Raw genomic sequence first — 21,011 nt, 5'->3', positions numbered from 1 at the left:
CTATCCGTCGATAGCGATGTGTGAGTGATTGTCAGTCTGTTATCACTGATTGCGGATTACAGACACCTTGTGCTAACGGGTGAGAGAACGGAGAATCTTCCATTGGGTAGCAAGGGTGAAATAGTAGTAGAGGGTACTTTAACATCCCTCTAACACTTGTGTTTTCCAATGTCAGAAAATAATTTGTTTTAGGGCTGTGGTAAATGCTCCTCGGGGGCGGGGCTTAATGACCCATTCATAGCTTTTTATGTAAATGAGACAATTAGAAGAAGGATAGTACATTTTATTTACACAATTTAATTTATAAAGCTGTTTACTGTGGTTTCTATAGGTTTCCTACAGAAGCATTCCGAGCATTCCTAGAAATGAGGGGCATCAGGGGAGGAATGGGGGTATTTAGGGCCAAAAAAGGGACAGTCCCTTCTAAATTGGGAAAGTTGGAAGTGGGCATACAGCACAGCTTATTTCTAGAGGATAAAGTGCTGTCACATAAACTTTGAAGACTCCAGAATGAATGAATTTAGTTTGAATGTTTTCTCTTATTATGTTACTCTGCTTATGAAACGAGGTGGCCCTGGCACTTTAAGGCCAGCGGTCACCTGATGATGTAAGCAAGGACGACAGCTGGATATCGCAGTTGGCCGCACGCTGAAACACCAGGTCTGCTGCCGGTTGAGTATGGGGTTGCCAATGGCCAGCGATCCACCGGATGGCTAGTCCGGATTTATTCAGTGAGTGAAGGGCTGGATTAATGGCCTCCTTCCCCTGCCCGCCGCTGACATTCCTATACACGCGCTATTAATTCATTATTCAAAGCACCTCTGGGGCCGGAGCAGACATTCATTCACTGCTAATTGCCATGAGAAGCCGCTTCTGTAAATGATCTGGCCGATAAATCAGTTTTCTGCCGCTGTCCCCAGATGTCGCATTGTATTAATTACCGTGCTGTTTGTCCTATTTTACTCCTGTGTTTGCGGTGTTCACGTTTAGATGACAGGCCCCTAATTAGGGGCAGCTGGAGCGGCCACTTACCTCCAGTACCAGAACCAGTTTTTCTTCCTCATGTTTCTATATGGATGTAAACGTATGTGCGTCTGCGTGTTCCCGCGTGTGCAGCTATCCGTGTCTGAGTTACAAACGACCCCAATACGTCTGTTTTTTTTTATTCAAGTCACAATTTATTTATTTTGTCGTCTTTTGGCTCATTTTCCAGTGTATTTGTTGTGCGTGTAAGGGGCAAAGGGCCGTGATGGGCAGCGTAAAGCAGGGTAGGTTAGGGCCCTGGCAAAGCCCTCTGCCCCCCACAAACAGGAGTTTTGCCTGAGAACAAGGTAATCGTTGGATGGGGGGGCGCACCCAGTGCAGCTTCTTTGTTCAGCTTGTGGGAGCCTTATGTATCGGGGGGTCTCTCTCCCTGGTTCGTGGCCCCCTTCGCTATGTTAAGAGCCCCCTCTAGAACCCTTTTCAGAGAGTGAAGCTCTTCGGGATTCTGGTGCCCCATGCGGGGCATTACATAGGGACAGGCGTCGCTCCCCGACAACTCCCCAAGCCACCCCTCCTTCTAGCCCCCTCCTTGGGAGGGGGGAGGGTCGGGGTGCAGTACGCACTTTATGAGGGGTCCCGACAGGCGACGGGCAGGGAGTGTCATCAATAAATGCTGTGATCTCATCCCGAAAGAATGAATTGTGGCCTCCTGCCCCAAATCCCGCAGGACCGCCTAAGCCCCCTGCCAAAAACTGCTGGAGAGAGGTGAGGCCGTCATCTCCCTCTACCCGGGGAGCTGAGTGTCGATTCCACTGATGATAGTCGTGTCCACGGCGGGGACTAGAAGGACAGCCTCCCCGGGCCGATCCATTCCCCCCTCGAACATCATCTGAGGAAGACCACCTGATCAGGAGCGGAGAGGAACGAGGGGGGAACATGTCGATTTCATCATGTGACATTCTCCGGGACAGAGGAACCTGTATAGAGAATAAGACAAGGTGAATGGAAGCTTGGCCCATATGTCATTCTGCTCTCCTCCATCACAGCTGTACGCCCTCCCGCTGCATCCCCTTCCCACTACTGAACACCTAAGGAACGGACAAGATGGGCCGAATGGGTCTGATTGTTATGTTATATACTTCTTGTTATGTCCTGTCTACCCATTGTACATTCCTATGGAATATGATGGCGCTATATAAAACAATAAATAATAATAATGATAATCTGTTGGCAGATTCTAAGTTTCTTTCTTTATGGCCCAACAACCTCACGTAAAGCTTTTTTTCACCCCTTCTGTAAATATGACTATGAATTGGGTATGAATCAAGCGATAGATGGTGTGATAGGCTGTCAGATTTTACCCAATGGTTTGGCTCAACCAATCAGATTGTTTTGTGGCTGCACTTGAAGCTTTATCAGATCGCTGAAACCGATACAAAGAAGCAAACTGTGATATAAAGCGTATCTTTTGATGGCATTTTGTTGGAAATCTGTACCGATTATATTTATTGTAGATTTCAGATTTCATTCTTTTGGATATTTTATATATTACATTTTCTCGATTAACTTTTTTTTCACCTTTATCTCAGGTTTGAAGTAACGCCCGGAGACCACATTTGTATATTACGCCCCCCTGTGGCCAAATTAGAATCTGCATGCAATGCTAATGTCTCTATTTTTCTCTGCCCTTTCCTCCTTAATCAGTCTTTGATCTTGGCTTGATTAGTCTTTACCACTGTTGATGAGAGGCTGTTCCATTAATCTACTACCTTCTCAGTAAAGCAAGTCGATCTCATCACCCACCCTAATTCCTCTATGTTTTACCGATAGGCTATATAGATAATCCCATATCCTGCAGATACTGCCAGTGGTTTAACCCAGGGGTAGACAATCTTTGGCTCTCATGATGTTGTGGACTACATCTCCCATAATGCTCTTACAGTCATAATGCTGGCAAAGCATCAAGGGAAATGTAGTTCACATCATCTGGAGAGCCAAAGATTGCCTACCCCTGGTTTAACCCATTGCACACAGTTCAGTGTGCTGGGATTGACAATATGATGACGCTACGCTGAGATAAACTTGGGCTGGCGTTACCTGGTGCCGATGGACCTGGAGATATTGGCTCCGATCCGTTGGCAGAAGTACGTGTCGAACCGGCATGTATTTCCCATCCCTCATATCGCTGCTCAGATAGTGAGGAGGTCTCTTTATGGTGGCTCCATTAGCATCAAACCGAACCTCGCGTAGTCGTCCGTCTGCGAAATCCTCCCGGCCGCTGTCTATGAAGGGTCCACGGGAGAGGAACACAAGGAGGAGGCACACAAATTTTAGTGAGTAAGAGTAGTTGCCAAAATAAAAAGTGTATTTTGTTTCTTTATATGCAGACTTGATTGCTGCCATTCTAAGCAGTCATGTGATCATTTGGCACCGCCCCCTCCTCACAAACTACACCGAGTGGATTGCTTTATGGCAGAATTTAGTAAATTCGTGTTACGTTCATTCCTCGCACTCCTTCCTTTATCTGATACAGTCCCATTTAATGTTAAGGTTCTATCGTTCTTCAGAAGACAACACGATACGGACTTAAGGGTTACGGCTAGAGAAAAGTTCTTCTAGAGCGTGGAGAAAGTGGTCTAATCCCCCATAACTATTCATTCACCACTGGTCCTAAATCTCTCTCCCCACCACCAGTGGTTCCCCATCTCACCATCATCCACCCCGCTGTCGGACAGCATGGAGGCGCAATGTTCCCACACCGTGCGCAGGTCAGCGCGGTATCGAGCGCAGGACCAGATGAACGATGGCAGAAGGAGCGTCTGCGCCATGGAGCACCACAGCACACAAAGCACCATCCATGGGGGGGCGCTGTCATACCGCAGGCTGACGAAACTGACCACCTGGAAAAACAATGGGACCCGGTTATTCACCAACCTTTCCTTCTTGGTTTTATTTAACTTATGCAAGAAATACATCGTTTCAAGACTTTAGTTTAGATGAGAAAGTCCTAAACATCACTGAGTGTGCACTCATCTTTAGTTCATCTTTAGGAATGCCACTTAAGGGGCACTCTTCCTTTAGATCGTATCTACTTGGGGTGAACGGCCTATCCTAGACATGTCCCTCATACCTGGAAACTTTCTAAATGAGCCGTCCTGAGACTTTTGAAATAGTAACCCTGGGGTGCATTCCAGTGTCTGTGGTACATGCCAGGCTGAGCACATGCCAGTCTCCATGGCACTTGCTAGGCTGGTCATGGCAGTTTCTGCGGCACATGCCCTGCGGAGCATATGATAGTCGGCATGGATCATGTCCAACGGAGCACATGCCAGTCTCAGTGGCACATGCCAGGTTTGGCACATAGAACTTTCAATAACACATTAGCTTTTGTGGCAAATACCCGACTCATGTCATATCCTTTGCCCCATGCCTGGTTCTACGCCTCATGCCAGGATCTATGCCCCATGCCAGAATCTACTCCCCATGCAGGGCTCTACACCCCATGCCAAGCTGTATGCCCCATGCCAGGCTCTTTGCCCCATGCCAGGTTCTACTCCCCATGCCAGGGTCTATGCCCCATGCCAGGATCTACTCTCTATGCCCCATGCCAGGATCTACTCCCCATGCCAATACCTACTCCCCATGCCAGGCTCTACTCCCCATGCCAGGCTGTATGCCCCATGCTAGACTCTGAGTGCCAGGCTCCAGTGCTCATTAAAGGGCCCGTCCCTACATTCTCCGTGTGGCTGTGTCCAGCGTTTCCCCCGGGCCCTGTGCCGCTGGCAGCTGTGATTATATGCTTTCTAGATATCGGCAGCCGCCGCTGCAAAACAGCTAATTAACTGAAACTGATTATTACGCTAATTGTTAAAATAATTAAAATAGTTGTTGGGGAGAAAGAGGGAAAAGAGAAGGGGAGAGAAAGAAGAGGCAAGGAGGACAGAGGGCGAAAAGCAAGACGGCAGAGGGCGAAACAGAGGGATAAAATAAGAGTAGGCAGTAGAGGAGTGGAGACCTGCGCAAGTCTCAGCATTTTGCATACAGCATGCTCTATATGCGCTATACATAATGTACATGATGATGGGGCGTGCTGTTCCCGCACTGACCCAGAGAAGCGGTGCCTGACCCAGGGTCTCTGTTTCCAGGGATGCCGATGAGCCACCATAGATGATATCCGTGGTTGGCCCTCTGGAACTTTTTTTTGCCAACCATGTATGGTATAGCTGATTGGCTATCAATGGGCTCCATGGATATTTGCTTGTCCTAAATCATGCATTTTACAGCTCTAAGCACCAGACAACCATGATTACCAATTAAAATAAGCCATACATGTAAAACAAGCAATGCATGTGTAATAAAAGCCCACCTAATGTGTATGCAGAGCTAAAAGTATCTTAATCTCCTTTCTTAGGGCCTGCAAGATGATTCCTCTCTGTTTTCCATGGACTCTGGTGCTTTTTACTGCATGCGAATTGGTGAAGGTATTCTTTAGTTATCGGAGTTAGAAAATGAGACTTCTGTGTCATTTAGCTCCTCCCCCAGCTGCTGCTACTGAAAGCAGACAGCATACCTCAGTATGATTCTTGCACATGCTCAGTAGGATAGAACCTTCAGTAACAAAATAAAATGGGTTAAACTATCTCTTTTTTTTGGGGGGGGGATTTAACATTAAAGGAACTTTCTAGTTTTTATTGCATGTTGTACCCATTTTTATGGTCCCAGAAGTGAGAACAGGAAGCATACTTTCTGCACTTGCTCAGTAGCGCTCCTATTAAAATCAATGGAAGGTCGGCTCCGATTGAAATCACTGGTAGCAGCAGCCAATAGCGTGCATCAAAACATCAGTGTTCACAGAGCGTAGATGTGATTGGATGATGTTACTCCCTTAATTTCAAAGGGAGCACATCTGCCATGTGCAAGGATTGTATCCACAAGGGGGGGGCAAATAAGACAAGAGTCTATCTTTTTAGCCCTGTTAAGTAAACAATGCCTGCCCTTATTGCATGTAGTAAAACGCGTTGGACACCACGCACAATGCCGCACGTGCGTTTGCTGTTTCCAAAATTGGTGGCGACGCTGGGGACCCTGATTAGCGAGACCGAGGGCCCCCCCCCCCGAGTCCCCAAACAGAGTAACCAAGCTGGGTGAGTGTGAGGTAGGATAGGAAATGAATGATAAGAAGGATAATTGACAAAGTAGATGGCGTTATTGGATACAACGTCTGTCTCACCAGAATTGGAAGCCCAGTAAGAGCGTCATACAGCAGGACAATGCCCCCAACCAGCCCGGTGACCTGCGCCGCGGTCCGAGGGGATTCTGACCCATCCAGTGATGAGCGTCTCTTTCCTTGGGCGTCCTGCACCACGATGGCTGGGACCTCCAGCTTACCCTCCGCTCCCCCCTCTCCTGTTCCTCCTCTATCTGCCGGGCAGCAGCAGGCATGGTATAAAGTCACCCCCAGACATCCAAGACCGGTGCCCACCCCTCCCAACAGCAGAAGTTGGAAACAGAGTCCGAAACCCAAGCCAATGCGGCTGGCTAGGAAGTGGCATCCGCGTGTGTAGAATCGGCGTGCGTTGTCATGCCACCCGATGGAGGGCAGCGTGGATAACACGAAGGAGGCCGCCCAGATGCCCAGCGCCCCCTGCAGTGCTTGTCTTCGAGCACCTCCGAGCCGGTAGCTGACTGGCCAACGTACCATCCACATCCTGTGATAGGAGAGGCAGGCCACAGTCAGGCACGTGGACAATGCCAGGGTGTAATACGTGGACACAAAGACCTTGCAGAGACCCTCGTTCCATTCATACCCCGGCGAGTGTCTCCGTCTCAGCTGAACCACCGAGAACAAAGACAGCGGCACAGCTGCCATGAGTAAATGTGTCCCGGCCAGAAGGCAGAGGAGAAGCTCCAGGGGTCGAGGGCGCTGACCGCTGCCTCCGCGGCTTGCCAGGCTAAGGATGCTCCAGCCGTTGGCGAGGAGTGAGAGAGCGCCGCATGCCAGCCAAGACATGGAGTTGTTCTGATACAGCTCGTCAGCTTCATCCTGCTCAGAGGCTCGTGGCATTTTCCGGGCCCCGGGGGCGACAGGTCTCTTCCGGATCCCGGAGTTCGTCCCTCTCCTTATCTGTTAATTATCCTACCTGCCTGACCTTTATCTTCCGGTCAATGATCTGAATGTATGCTCTTTGCCCCCAAAAAACCCTCTACTCACCCTTTTCTTCTTCCCACACCCACTCTGTCTCTGCTAATTTATACCTCCTCTCTTGGACCACCAGCCCACCGAATATCTGACTACTCACACAAACACTCAAATTCTCCCCGTTCTCCCTTAACCTCACACGTTCAGACCCTTTCTCTCTCTCCTTACACGATCTGTACCCCACTACTACCCGTGCAGGCACTACGCCACCCGCACCTTTCAACTCTACACACAACGTGCCCCCTACAAGATGCTCAGGCCCTGCTAGATGGGCAAATGTCTCGCGTGACATCCATTACCGGTCTGAGGAACGCTCAACATGTAATCAGCTACCAAAATACCCAACTGACTATTCAGCCTGTGCTGCCCATATCGCTCTCTGGTATCAGTCTCTTAGGAGCCTCGCGGAGCACTCTCTTTGTTTCTTGCAGAACCCTCTATTTTTCCTTAGGACGGTCTCGTGTGTTTCTCACGGTCTCTTTCCCCCCTCTGGATCCTTCGCTTTGTCGAAGGAGTGGTAGAAAGCCTTGCGATAATTGCAGCCTGTCTCAGGTGGACAGCTCATGACACGCTAGGTGCAGAGGACACGTTTCCAGATGGATGTCTCTACAGAAAAAAAAACACAGGAATTCTTTTTATTAAATGCGTAAAATCATACATACAGAAGGAAAGGAGAAATTAAATGAGCTGTTCCCTCTGCTTTCGTTCGATTACTCGGACTTAGAATTATGGGGGCCACTGTCCTTGGTGCGACAGAAATTAAGGAATCTGACCTCGCTGTATAGGGAAGCCATTTATTTGGCAGGTGTCCTCGTACTAGTAAATGAATTGGATGCTAGAACGTCTAGATTGTCACCTTTTACCATCGGTACGCACCAAAGACCCCGAACATAGCATAAAATCAGGAAAATAAGAGAAATAAGCATTAAAAGGGATTAAAATGAAATACACTACAAAAGCTTTAAAACTATAACATGACAAAATGAAAGATACGCTTCTAAACGATCTGAAATGTTATATTTTTTAAGCTAATAGTTGCATTCACTTCTGCTTCACTGTAACAGTAAAATACTACTATAAGTTTACTTTAAACATCAGAAAGATGGAGGACTGAGTGTTCCTGGTGGGGGGGATAATTTAATTTATAACTGGGAACTTTCAGGGTTCGAACCCGAGTGTCAGGGTTTTTGCCCCAATCTTAGGGTCAAAGGGGCAGATTCTCGGGGTCACCCAGTCTGGAGACTCCTTCCTATTCTACACGGCTGACATCATAAATAAGACTCCTAGTTAGTGCTTATATATACTATGATATGTGTATGTGTGTGTTAGCGTGTGTGTTAGTGCGTGTGTTAGTGTGTCTGAGTGCGTGTGTTAGTGTGTCTGAGTGTGAGTATATGCATGTGTGTTAGTGTGAGTATATGCGTGTGTGTGTTAGTGTGTGTTAGTGTGTGCGTGTGTTAGTGTGTGCGTGTGTTAGTGCATGTGTTAGTGTGTGCGTGTGTTAGTGTGTGCGTGTGTTAGTGTGTTAGTGCATGTGTTAGTGTGTGCGTGTGTTAGTGTGTGTGTTAGTGTGTGCGTGTGTTAGTGTGTCTGAGTGTGTGTGTTAGTGTGTCTGAGTGTGAGTATATGTGTGTGAGTATATGCGTGTGTGTTAGTGCATGTGTTAGTGTGTGCGTGTGTTAGTGTGTGTGCGTGTGTTAGTGTGTGTGTTAGTGTGTGCGTGTGTCTGAGTGTGTGTGTTAGTGTGTCTGAGTGTGAGTATATGTGTGTGTGAGTATAAGCGTGTGTGTTAGTGCATGTGTTAGTGTGTGCGTGTGTTAGTGTGTGTGCGTGTGTTAGTGTGTGTGTTAGTGTGTGCGTGTGTCTGAGTGTGTGTGTTAGTGTGTCTGAGTGTGAGTATATGTGTGTGTGAGTATAAGCGTGTGTGTTAGTGCATGTGTTAGTGTGTGCGTGTGTTAGTGTGTCTGAGTGTGTGTGTTAGTGTGTCTGAGTGTGAGTATATGTGTGTGTGAGTATAAGCGTGTGTTAGTGCATGTGTTAGTGTGTTAGTGCATGTGTTAGTGTGTGCATGTGTTAGTGTGTGTGCGTGTGTGTGCATGGATTCCACTCTCTTTCTCTGTCTCGCTCTTTCTGGGGCTCCTTTCGTAGATGAAACACATGGGTTTATAAGGGAACACGATTCATAAACATCTCATACACCCAGCAACGCCTGACAGATGGAGCCGCCTTTTAGAACATGAGACACGATGTTGCGTAATACAGCAGTATGGAGGATTTGCGGCCCCGGGTACTGTGTATTTCAAGATATTTACCCCTGACCCATGTGGTTTTCATTACTTTTGCCCCCTCTTTCGCTCCACTCATGCACCCTCTGTCCTTTTTTTCTAGAAAGTTTTGCACCACTCTATCCAGATACTTCTCAGCGGTTTTTCCCCAATCAATTTCTTCCTGCCTTTGTAAATATTCTGAATGATGTAATGTTGTGATGTCATCAAAATACAGGAGCTGGAACTTGGTGGCCCTGGCACCTGCATACATTACACTTTTGGCCCGATGGATAGAGGCAGTCAATGGCAGGGGCAGAATTATCCAATCAAATTCAATCTAACAATCGACCATCACTTACCGAATGGGAATCGCGTGTTTATTATTATTTATTGTTTTATATAGCGCCATCATATTCCGCGGCGCTGTACAATGGGGTGTATCTAATGTATGGGTCTGCCAAGTTCTGGTGCCAGCCATCGCTCCTCGGCTCTTGCCACGCTCCCCACCCCCAACACTGGTGTGGATACCGCGTGATTTAGGGTTATTTGTTCAATAAACACGGCTTTGGATTGGGGGGCGAATTTAAACTTATTTATAAATAATAAAAGTCGTTGCCAGAACTTGTCCATAATTAAGTGGATGTTTTTGCGAGCGGTGGGTGTGGGGTTTCCATAATCCGCTGAGATTCAGAGCCATCAATTAGAGAAACGAAGAAAACAATAATTAAAAAACTTTGGAGTAAGTCGGTCTCTTGTGTAACGCAGGCGCAGCTGCGGAAATAACCACCAGCTGCAGGGGGCGCTGTGCAGAGGGGCAGTGGTGTATGTACGTGTGTGTATGTGGGTATTACTTTGATGTAACCCCACACAATCATCACTGTATAACCCGCTGCCACCACTACATAACCCACTGCCACCAGTGCATAACCCACTGCCACCCAACCATCACTGCATAACCCAAACCCACTGCCACCCAACCATCACTGTATAACCCGCTGCCACCACTACATAACCCACTGCCACCAGTGCATAACCCACTGCCACCCAACCATCGCTGTATAACCCACTGCCACCCAACCATCACTGTATAACCCACTGCCACCCAACCATCACTGCATAACCCACTGCCACCCAATCATCACTGCATAACCCACTGCCACCCAATCATCACTGTATAACCCACTGCCACCACTACATAACCCACTGCCACCCAACCATCACTGCATAACCCACTGCCACCCAACCATCACTGCATAATCTGCTGCCACCCAACCATCACTCTATAACCACCTGCCACCCCTGTATAACCCACTTTCACCCGCCATCATTGTATAAATCACTGCAAATCTCCATTGCTTTAAATCTCTCTGCCACCAACCCATGACTACCTGCCACCACTGCATACCCAACTGCCACCGGCAACCACTGTATACCCAACTGCCACCGGCAACCACTGAATAAACCACTGCAATCCACCATCACCGTGTAACCCCTGGCCACCGGCCATCACCGTAGAAGTCACTGTTACCTATCATCATTGTGTAATTCACCTGCCACCCTGGCATATGTCATAGATAGATAGCCCTTCTGACATCATAACATACAACATTACTTGTCATCGTCACTATATAACACATATGATCCATAGTCTATCTCTCTATAACCCCCATACCATATATATTCATTATATATACACCATGACATGTCACTGGATAACTCCTTTGCAATATGCCCCCTAGCTTGTTTGCCTTCACTATATCACCCCAAGGCCATATATAACCCTATATAACCCTATATAACCCCTATGCCTTATGCCATCATTGTATAACACCACACGCTGTATACTGTACCCCCCTATATAACTCTCCACACCATTATACCAACACTATATAACCATACATCATTACTATACAACCCGCTACGCCATATGCCCCACTTACCATGACTATTTAACCCCTGTCGCCACCTCACCATGCCCTACGGCGACCCCGGCATAAACATAGAACTTCCACCGATACTAACTCACCGCTATCTCCCCCCTTCCACCATCGACATTTAACTACGATGCCATAATCCACCACTATGTGACCTCCAGCACAGAGCTCCCCCCCACCATACACACCGGTCAATATACAGCCCCCCCCCTACCACCACCACCTGGGCATCGGAGGGGGGCGAGGAGGGAGACTAAAGAGAGACGTGCCGGGAGATAATGATATGCAGGTTTATTAGAGATCAAAAGCATTGGATGAAAGAGCTGTAATTAGTTCTATCGCAAAAAGAAGTGGGGTAAATGAAGAACGAAAAACGAGAAAGACAAAGACCGGGAGAGAGAGAGAGAGAGAGAGAGAGAGAGAGAGAGAGAGAGAGAGAGAGAGAGAGAGAGAGAGAGAAAGAGAGAGAGAGAGAGAGAGAGAGAGAGAGAGAGAGAAAGAGAGAGAGAGAGAGAGAGAGAGAGAGAGAGAGGGAGAGAGAGAGAGAGAAAGAGAGAGAGAGAGAAAGAGAGCGAGAGAGAGAGAGAGAGAGAGAGAGGGGGGAATGGGAAATAGGGGCAGAAAGACAGAGACAGGCAATGACAGACTGTGACAGATACAGAAATAAGGAGAGATACAAAGGAACAAAGAGAGACAGGCGTACGGAGAGGTAAAATCAGCGAGTCGCGCGGAAAGCAGACTGACAGCATAAATAGCAGGAATTAGGGAATCAAGGGGCTGGGGACGGGAATAGTCTTTGGGGGTCCATGGATGGGGAGACGAGGGAAGGGGGAGAGCGCTGGGAGACAGAGCCTTACCTTCTAGTTACGGCTGCCATGGAGACAGTAGCATCTCTGTGTGTGTCAGCGAGTGTGGCATTACACAGCACACACACACACGCACACTCACACCCCCAGGGAGACGCACACAGCCAGCTGTATAGGAAACACACAAGATACAGAGAAGATGAGAGGGAGGAGGGACAGGGTGGGAGAGGCACAGAGAGAGAGATGGAGGGAGGGAGAGACAGAAAAGGAATGTGATGGAGAAGTGAGAGAGAGAGGGGGGCAGAAAGAGAGAAAGGAGGGTGAGAAGGGAGTCGGAAATAGGATGAAAAGGAAAAGAGTGGAGTGATGGAGGAGATGGGAGTGGGGAGAATGGACAAAAAAGTGGGGGAGAGAGGCTTGAGGAGAGAGCGAGACAGCGGACGGTGACCCCAACAATATCAGACTGGAAGAGGGAACAGGTGGCAGAGGGAATAGAGTGAACTGCGTGGGGAACGAATAACCGAGAGACAGCAAGAGAGAGAAGCAAGTTCACAGAGAGATGGGCTGGTGGAGAGAGAGAGGCAGACAGAGAGAGAGAGAGAGTCAAACAGGTGGGCAGGGAGAAAGAGAGTGAGAGAGACAGGCAAACAGGTGGAGAGATAGAGAGATAGACTGGGAGCGAGAGAGAGATGGAGAGAGAGAGACTGGTGGAGATAAATGCAAGTTGATAGACAGAGAGAGAGAGAGAGGCAAACAGGTAGAGAGAGAGAGACAGAGAGATGGACTGGTGGAGCAAGAGACGGGCAAACAGAGAGATACCATACAGTGAGAGACAGCCCTGCAAAGAGAGAGAGACAGTCGAGGCAGAGAGAGACAGTGGCTCAGCTTATGCACTCTGTTAACCCCGTCGCTGCCAGGTCACGGGCACTCAGTAAATTGGGTAACAGATGTCCATCACTGAGGGGGGGTGCGGTGGGCTTGGGTGGGGGGGATTAGCTGGCTGGATGGGGAGGGAATCAGCGGTGAATTAATTTCCCCCAACAGATTACAGACTCATTTGGGAAAGCGAGCTTTTCATAAGCTGTATCTGGCATCAGATGGGGTGGTTTTTAGGTCCGGGGGGGTGGTTTTTAGGTCCGGGGGGGGTGGAGGGGGGTATATCGTCAGGGGAGGCATTTCTCCGGTGACACGCTGCGTGGCACACATTTCCACCTCCATTTAATTCTCTCACTAAAGCCGTCCAAAAAAAGAAAATATGAGACACCCCCTCGTGCTTCCGAGCAACCCATTGATGACATCACCATTCACATTGTTAGCGATACTCTGTCATCCGACCGATCAGCCAATAAGATGGCTTTTTGGAAGAGTGGGGGTTGAAAGCATTGGCCGTAGGCATATCTAATCAAACTGATTCAACTCGATGGGCAGCGGATTGTCAGCTCCGTGGCACGAGGCTCATAGGATAACATTACAGTGATACGCAGTGATATATATTTATAGTGTCCCCCCCCGGGCTCTATATAGCTTTTCCCCAAGGTCCGTACATCGAATGACTGAAACGAGGGAGAAACCTGGATAATTATTTGTAAATACCAAATCAATAATGGAAGGTTCGACTTACGAGGGGGTGATGGGTGCTCGGCAGGGACATTTTAATAACAGGGCGAGAAGGGGCCATTCCGTATCGGAACGGAGAGAGATTTATGAGGTTCTGTATAACAAAGTATTCAGTTGCGATGCTTGAAAGGTGGTCTGGTGGTGGATAAGCGGAGCAGCTTCCCAGCAGAAGTGGTAGAGGCTAACGCAGTAAGTAGGATAGGCATATGGCGGCTGAATCTAGGACAAGATTAAGGTTTGGGGATAAGTACTGCTTTTCCGCTCATACACTGCAAGAAAACCGAGGAGAAATTAGTAAGGGGCGAGTGACTCTGCCCCGAGAAATGGATCACGAAACTCGATTTAAAGAAAGAAGCGCCGAAGCCCCTTATGGGCTCAGATGACATTGTCAACGGCCGACAGACAATTCTCTAATGGACTGATAGAGCCCCCGTCCCCTCGAACGCCCCCCGCATAAATGATTGAGACCCCCCAGGGGGGGCTTCTCACAGCCGTGTTGGCTTTAGCCTCATCATGGCGACTCGTTACACAAGAAACAGAACCGGATTTCAACACGGATTCATTTTAATATATGTTAATACAGAAAGGGTTAACGGTGCAATGTAGGTCGCAGGCAGTGCTGGGCAGAACCTCAGCCCCGAGTGCCCTCGGATGCCTCGGCTGGTCTGGTGTAATGCTCTGCAGGCAGCGGAAGGTTTAATGATGCAATGATCTGCAGGTAACGGGTAACGCGGGTATCTAAAGGTTTAATGGCGCAATGATCTGCTGGTAACGGGTAGCGGAAGGTCGAATGGCGCAATGATCTGCAGGTCTCTGGTAGGAAAGGGTTGTTCATGCAACGCTCTAGGGAAGGTTCCATTCAGAGAAAGGTTACAGGTGCAATGCTCTGCAGACAGGTGGCCGGCTGGTTAATCAGCACATCTCTCTCTCAGCCGTGATGGGGCAAATCTGTGGAAAACACAATAGGTGAGAATCAGAAACATTTCAATACAGAAAGGGGGTTAAAAAAGTAAAGGTCATAATCTAACTCTAGGGTCAGAGGGTTGGATGGTAGATAAATGGAACCATCTCTCAGCAGAGGTGGTAGAAGGTAATACAATGAGGGTATTAAACATGCGCGGGATCGGCATACGGCTCCTGAATCTAAGACGAGACCAACGACCGATTAAGGTTTGAGTCTTTACTAGATGGGGGGGGGGGAGAATGAGGCTGGTGAATTCTATGTGAGTGTGCACTCTCTTCTATCTCATCGTGAGACACTCACCCTCTGCATTCACATATCTTCTGCTGGTGTAACGTCTGTATGAGCCAAGCCCTGTGACTCGCCCGACGCTGGAAAAGGAAATCGTATAGTATTTAAATACATGTGATGACATCATAATAAACTATACCATATGTCATTTTTTGTCTCTTTTTTAAATTATGTAAATTATGCTAATTATCTGGAGGATTCTGATAGCTCTTTCTGTCCAGACTCCGTCTCCCTGCCCGCTGTGCAGCGCCGCGGAATATGATGGAGCTATACAAACGAATAACACTAATACATCGCATCACGCTGTGTCTGAAGACATGCAGGACTTCCTCATTTCTATATGTAGTGAAATTAGCTTTTTAGAACTTTTTGTTTGGCAATCTGTGTAAATGATTCGGGGATAACAGTCTGACTTGTGAAAAGGGGGCCCCCCAGGCTGGTCCAAATTCCTTAAACAATGTAACGCAATGTTACGTGACCCCCCGGTAATAGTGTAGCCGTCCGCACAGTGTGAAGGTAAGGGTGTGATGATGGTGTGATCTGTGTGAGAGTGAGTGTAAGGGTGTGTTAGCATGAGTGTGTATTTGTAAGCGTGTGTTTTTTATGTGTATTGGTGTGAGTGCGTATATGTGTGTTAGCATGCGTGTGTATATGTGTGTGTTTTTTTATGTGTGTTGGGTGGGTGTCCTGTATCGCAGATCCCATCCCGTCTCTTATTTAATCATTATTTTCTCTTTCTATTATTATTGTGTTGTGTATATGTTTTTCTTTTTATATATTTATGAAAATATTGTTTTTTAATCCCATTTTAAAATAGTATTTATTTACAGGACTCAGTGGGTGAAAAATCCATTGGCCCAAGAGCCCGGCGTAATGTTACAGACAGGGGGTATTTGCCCCTAGGCCAAGCAGACAGGCGCTGGGGTATCTGTCTGGATACGTGATTTGGACACCAAGGGAGCAAAGTGCCGGGAATGTTACCAAAGAATCAGACATTATTAACCCTTTGGTGGATGTATAACCCTGGGCCTGTCATGTGATCACCTCTAAATACGATCTAAATATGAGTTTTCAAAGTAGAAAAACAGACGAGGAGAATGCCTGGACTCGATGAGCCGGATCTTTATCTGCGATGGAGAAAACGCACAACTTTTTGAAAGTCACCTTAAGTATAATAACAAAAAGTGCAGCAGGAGGTGAGCGTGGAAAACGGCCAGTAAGCTGGAATAAAATTGGGTAAAATGCCATAAAATGGAAGAGGCAGGAAAGTACGAGACTATCATTAAGTCACTCCGCTTTATGTCTCCCTTGACGCGCTTAAAAGTCTTCCGTCTTATAGAAAACCTGTCCTGTTATTCATTCCGCACGAGTCGGGGCAGCGAAGGAGAGGAGAGTCTCCGTTCACGTGGAACGCAATACGATTAACCCCTAAAGGACAATGGGTGGTCCCTAAACCCATTGAAAACAATGCATTTTGAGCCCGTACATGTACGGGCTTTGTCATTAAGGGGTTAAAGGGACAGCCAGCTGCACCAAACAGCCTCCCCAGCCAAGAATGCTTATCAAAGTGTTAATAAGTACCTACTATACCCTCCTTACCGGCGAAGAAAAAGAAGAAGAAAGTACTGCAGGGCACCTAGGGGCCGAGCCTGGATTCAGGGTTTTTTTTCCCCAATAATAAACTTTTTTTTATTTCATCTGAAAAAGAGACCCCTGAGGTCCCAAAGGCTTATGTGATTATATATCTTCTTCTACTGGCTCAGTAAATTATATAATAAATGCTCCGTCTTCTCTTGGAACACTGAGGCTAAATCCATTTTCCTTACTAATGCTTTTTAACGAAAGAGCATTTTATGCCAATTTTTGAATTTACAGCCATATAGCATGTTTAGAACGTGTAGTAACTTTTTAAAATATATTTAGTCGTGAAGATTTAGTCTAGTTAATATCATTTTTATTAGGTGGCAGACGCTCTTAAATCTTGTGATTATAAGGATCTGTTTGAATGTTTTTTTTAATAAATCTAACAATTAAGATTGAGTGCAGTCTGCAATATGACCACTAGATGGCAGACTACAGCAACGCACATTTTATGGGGTTATGGAAGCCTAGAATTTGCCCCATTCGGCCCCCATCTAGTCGCCCGTTTCTCCTGCTGTAAAGACTCAAACCGTAATCAGCCGTTGGTCTCGTCATAGATTCAGGAGCCGTATGTCTATCCCATGCATGTTTAAATCCCCTCGCTGTATTACCCTCTACCACTTCTGCTGGGAGGCTGTTCCATTTATCTACCACCCTCTCACTAATGAAGCGATTCTTGTGAAAAGTTTGAAAGCTGGTCTGCCTAGCGGAGGATGGGATGGTCCCGCTGACCATTGCATTGGTCTAAGGCTAGTCGGGGTGTTGGCGCATGGCCGGCCGTAAGATTTTCTTTTGTAGCACCCTAGTCAAGCTTTGTCTCCAAGGTTTGTTAGCAGATACCTATCTGAGCGCTACTCACCCTTCTGCGGCACCGAGCCACAACGACTGTAATTATTAACGCAGCCGCCAACAGGAGAAAGACAGCGCCTCCGATCCCAGCCCAGAGCAGGACTCGTTCAATGGTCATTTCTTCCACTGTACAGGGAGAGAAAGTGTTAACGCGATGGTCTTTCAGTAAAAATACATTCAAGGGGACATTTTAACCCCAAAGACAAATCAGATATTATTTACTTGTTACTATTAATTAATAGGAGGTTCCGTTCCAAACTTGGTGTTGAGAACCCCCTAGATGCCCTTGAATAGGGTGACAATTTTAGGGAATCCTGAACTTTTCCACTGCAGTAGCCCCTGCCACCTCTGCTGGAAGGCTTTTCCAAACCTCCATAAAATCATATTTCCTATTTGTTCCTGTAAACCCCTCCGTCAGTTGGCTGCTTCTCTAGTCACTTTCTGCCGGCAGAGCTCTTACCGAGTTCTAGGTCAGCGCTCAGCTGTCTGCGCTCTTCAGTAAACAGACTACAGGTCCAGGTACCGACGGTCTCGGGTAAAACAATCATCGTCCACGCGAGGTTCGTCTGTCCCCTCTCCCCGGATGCTCTGGTGCGATTGTCATTATTGTGCCAGCGCAGAATCCCGTTCATTGGCATACAGCTTGCGTTACACGAGAGAGTGATTTGGGAATTCATGGTGAGGGGTTCATCGGTGTAGAAATTCACTGTGAGAGAAGCAACATGTGTCACTGCCATGACATTATATTATATATATATATATATATATATATGTCAACTGGAGTGTGATGGGAGCATTGTGTGGTTGATAGGTGTGATGGGAGTGAGATGTGATAGGTGTGATGGGAGCAATGTGTGGTTCATAGGTGTGATGGGAGTGAGGTGTGATAGGTGTGATGGGAGCATTGTGTGGTTGATAGGTGTGATGGGAGTGAGGTGTGATAGGTGTGATGGGAGCATTGTGTGGTTGATAGGTGTGATGGGAGTGAGGTGTGATAGGTGTGATGGGAGCATTGTGTGGTTGATAGGTGTGATGGGAGTGAGGTGTGATAGGTGTGATGGGAGCATTGTGTGGTTGATAGGTGTGATGGGAGTGAGGTGTGATAGATGTGATGGGAGCATTGTGTGGTTGATAGGTGTAATGAAAGTGAGGTGTGATGAGAGTAAGGTCTGTTATGATGAGTGTGTGTTCTAGTGAATTTATTAGTATATTAGTGCCAGTCCTCTCCTGTTCATCGATCACACAACCCGAGTGATCCACAACTCAGAGTGCGACTGAAGATGCCCCCCCACGATATTTTTCTGCCTCTCACCTTTAAGTTCAGCAGCACAGATGTCGTGAAACAGAAGCTTATTTCTGGCTTCCATCTTCAGGGTGAGCGCCATGCGATACCAGCCTCCGCGCGGCTTCCACAGGTGAAAATCCAAATCTTGGCCCTTCGCACTTCCGGCAGAGCAGTTCCTTGGCCAGCACACCCCGGGGGAGACGCTGAGGTTTGACAGCATGTGAAGTTCTCTCCCTTTCTCCAGGGAATAATAGAGTCCGCCGCCGGTGACCTCCACTTGGCCGGGCAGCGGGTCTCTCCGTACTGGGAAGTTGAACCTCCATGGAAGAGTCACGCTGGGACCCGATATATAGACCGTGTCAGGGGCTCCATAAAACCCTTACAGAAAGAGGCAAGAAGATAGAAAGGATGGTCTTGGATCCACTGGACTGGTTTTAGAATCAATGAGACTTTTCCTCTTTTTTTAAAAAAAAAAATAAACTTCCAAGTAGTTTAATAAAAAAAATCCCCTCTCCATCAATACATTGGCTGATGCTTTATGGCATTGCTAATGAAGTCCGTTCCTCCATAGACTTTCATTAGTCAGAGAGTCTGGCTGACGGATTAAGACTGAGCCATTCTATTATTTCCCACAGGCAGTATGATAAGGAGTGAGAACTCTAGCAAATTGCCAAAATGCAGCTTCTTGAAAATATGATATCATGGGTCTAAAAACTACAACTGGGGTAAAAAAAACAGCCGAATATTTTTGATAACTTATCTTTTATCTACATTTTTATCCGTATTTCTATCTATATTTTTAATCCAGAAAAAACAATTTGAGGATATCCCTTTAGCAGTCATAGTGATCGGTAAGGCTGTGGTACCTTTTATCTCAATGTCCTTGGTGTAGGAAAGTTCTTCTCCTCCCTCCGTCTTTATGTGGCAGGTGTACTTCCCGCCGTGTTCGATCCGAACATCGGGTACTTCCACCGACTTCCCGTTTGTAGGAACGTTCTTCACCGTGGCGGGCAATTTCCAGGAGACCAGCAGCCCACCCTGCTCCGGAGAGGACTTCAAGGTCAGAGCCAGGTTCTCCGACATTAGGAGAAGAGGAGCGGGGTTTACGGAAACTGCAGGACAAGTTGGACCGTTATTAAGACAGGAACAACGAGCTTGAAACGAACCTTAGATAAAGAGGCGCGATGTTCTCCTCGGCTAATAACAATGACTGAGACGGATGGGGAGAACGCATCGGCCCCGGAGCTGCCCTATTCCGTACTTTCAAAGACGACGAGCTTCACACGGACGGGCTTGATTTTATTTTCACACGTGTACGACCCCGACTCCTCCAGCCGCACGTTGATAATCTCCAGGGAGAGGCCGTGTAGTTTCGGACGCGTGGAGAGAGCTGTAAAAATAATGCAAAGTCACATAATATCTAAAATCCCTGAATCTACACTGAAAGCAGCTATATTCTCTGGCCGCTGGGTGTAAATAGGGGGTTTATTCCATAAGGTCAAGCGCATCACATTCATAAATGTACACGGAATGCTTAATTTCATATAAAAAAAAAAAACTCCTTAGTAGTTTCTGTCTTGGCTCCATATAATTACTTCAAAGATAAAGAATACAATGGCCCTGCTGCTAAGGTTTATTTTTTAACATGCTAAAAAGTGCAATTAATGTTTTAGGTGGAACAGCACCTTTAAAATGAAAGGTATAAGTATTAGTTCTTTCAATAATTTTTTGATCTTTATTGTTCCTCCATAGAAAGTTCCCATCGGTGTTGACTTCGCAGGGGAGAATAATGTTTTTCCCGACTTCGGCATACGTTGTGGTATCAGTGGCCACCAGGGTTAGACCTGAAACAAACGATAAAAGAATTATTACCTGCCCCTAGGATATCAGTTATATGGATGGAGGGGCCAATGTTATATGGATGGAGGGGCCAATGTTACATGGATGGAGGGGCCAATGTTATGTGGATGGAGGGGCCAATGTTACATGGATGGGATACCAATGTGATATGGATGAGTCAATGTTATATAGATGGATGGGTCAATTTTATATGGATTGAATAGTAAAAGTTGTATGGAGGACTCAAAGGTTGGATGGAGGACTCAAAAGTTGGATGGAGGACTCAAAAGTTGGATGGAGGACTCAATGATATATGGTTGAGGAGCCAATTTTATATG

At 47.1% G+C, this 21,011-nt stretch overlaps 1 protein-coding gene across 1 annotated transcript; it reads right to left on the bottom strand.

Annotated features, from left to right (window-relative positions):
• Window positions 1–1,155: 1,155 nt before the first annotated feature.
• GPR162 (G protein-coupled receptor 162) lies at window positions 1,156–7,253 on the bottom strand. The gene is made up of 4 exons (XM_053450229.1): window positions 6,215–7,253; window positions 3,695–3,884; window positions 3,082–3,266; window positions 1,156–1,961 (listed from the first exon to the last, which is right to left on the bottom strand). Exons 1-4 carry the CDS (start codon window positions 7,046–7,048, stop codon window positions 1,440–1,442), a joined length of 1,731 nt encoding a protein of 576 aa, XP_053306204.1. The 5' UTR covers window positions 7,049–7,253; the 3' UTR covers window positions 1,156–1,439.
• Window positions 7,254–21,011: the final 13,758 nt, after the last annotated feature.

Source organism: Spea bombifrons, chromosome 11, assembly GCF_027358695.1.
Source record: "Spea bombifrons isolate aSpeBom1 chromosome 11, aSpeBom1.2.pri, whole genome shotgun sequence".
NCBI lineage: Eukaryota > Metazoa > Chordata > Amphibia > Anura > Pelobatidae > Spea > Spea bombifrons.
Note: the sequence above shows the minus strand (reverse complement) of the source record. Positions and strands in the feature narration are given on the sequence as shown.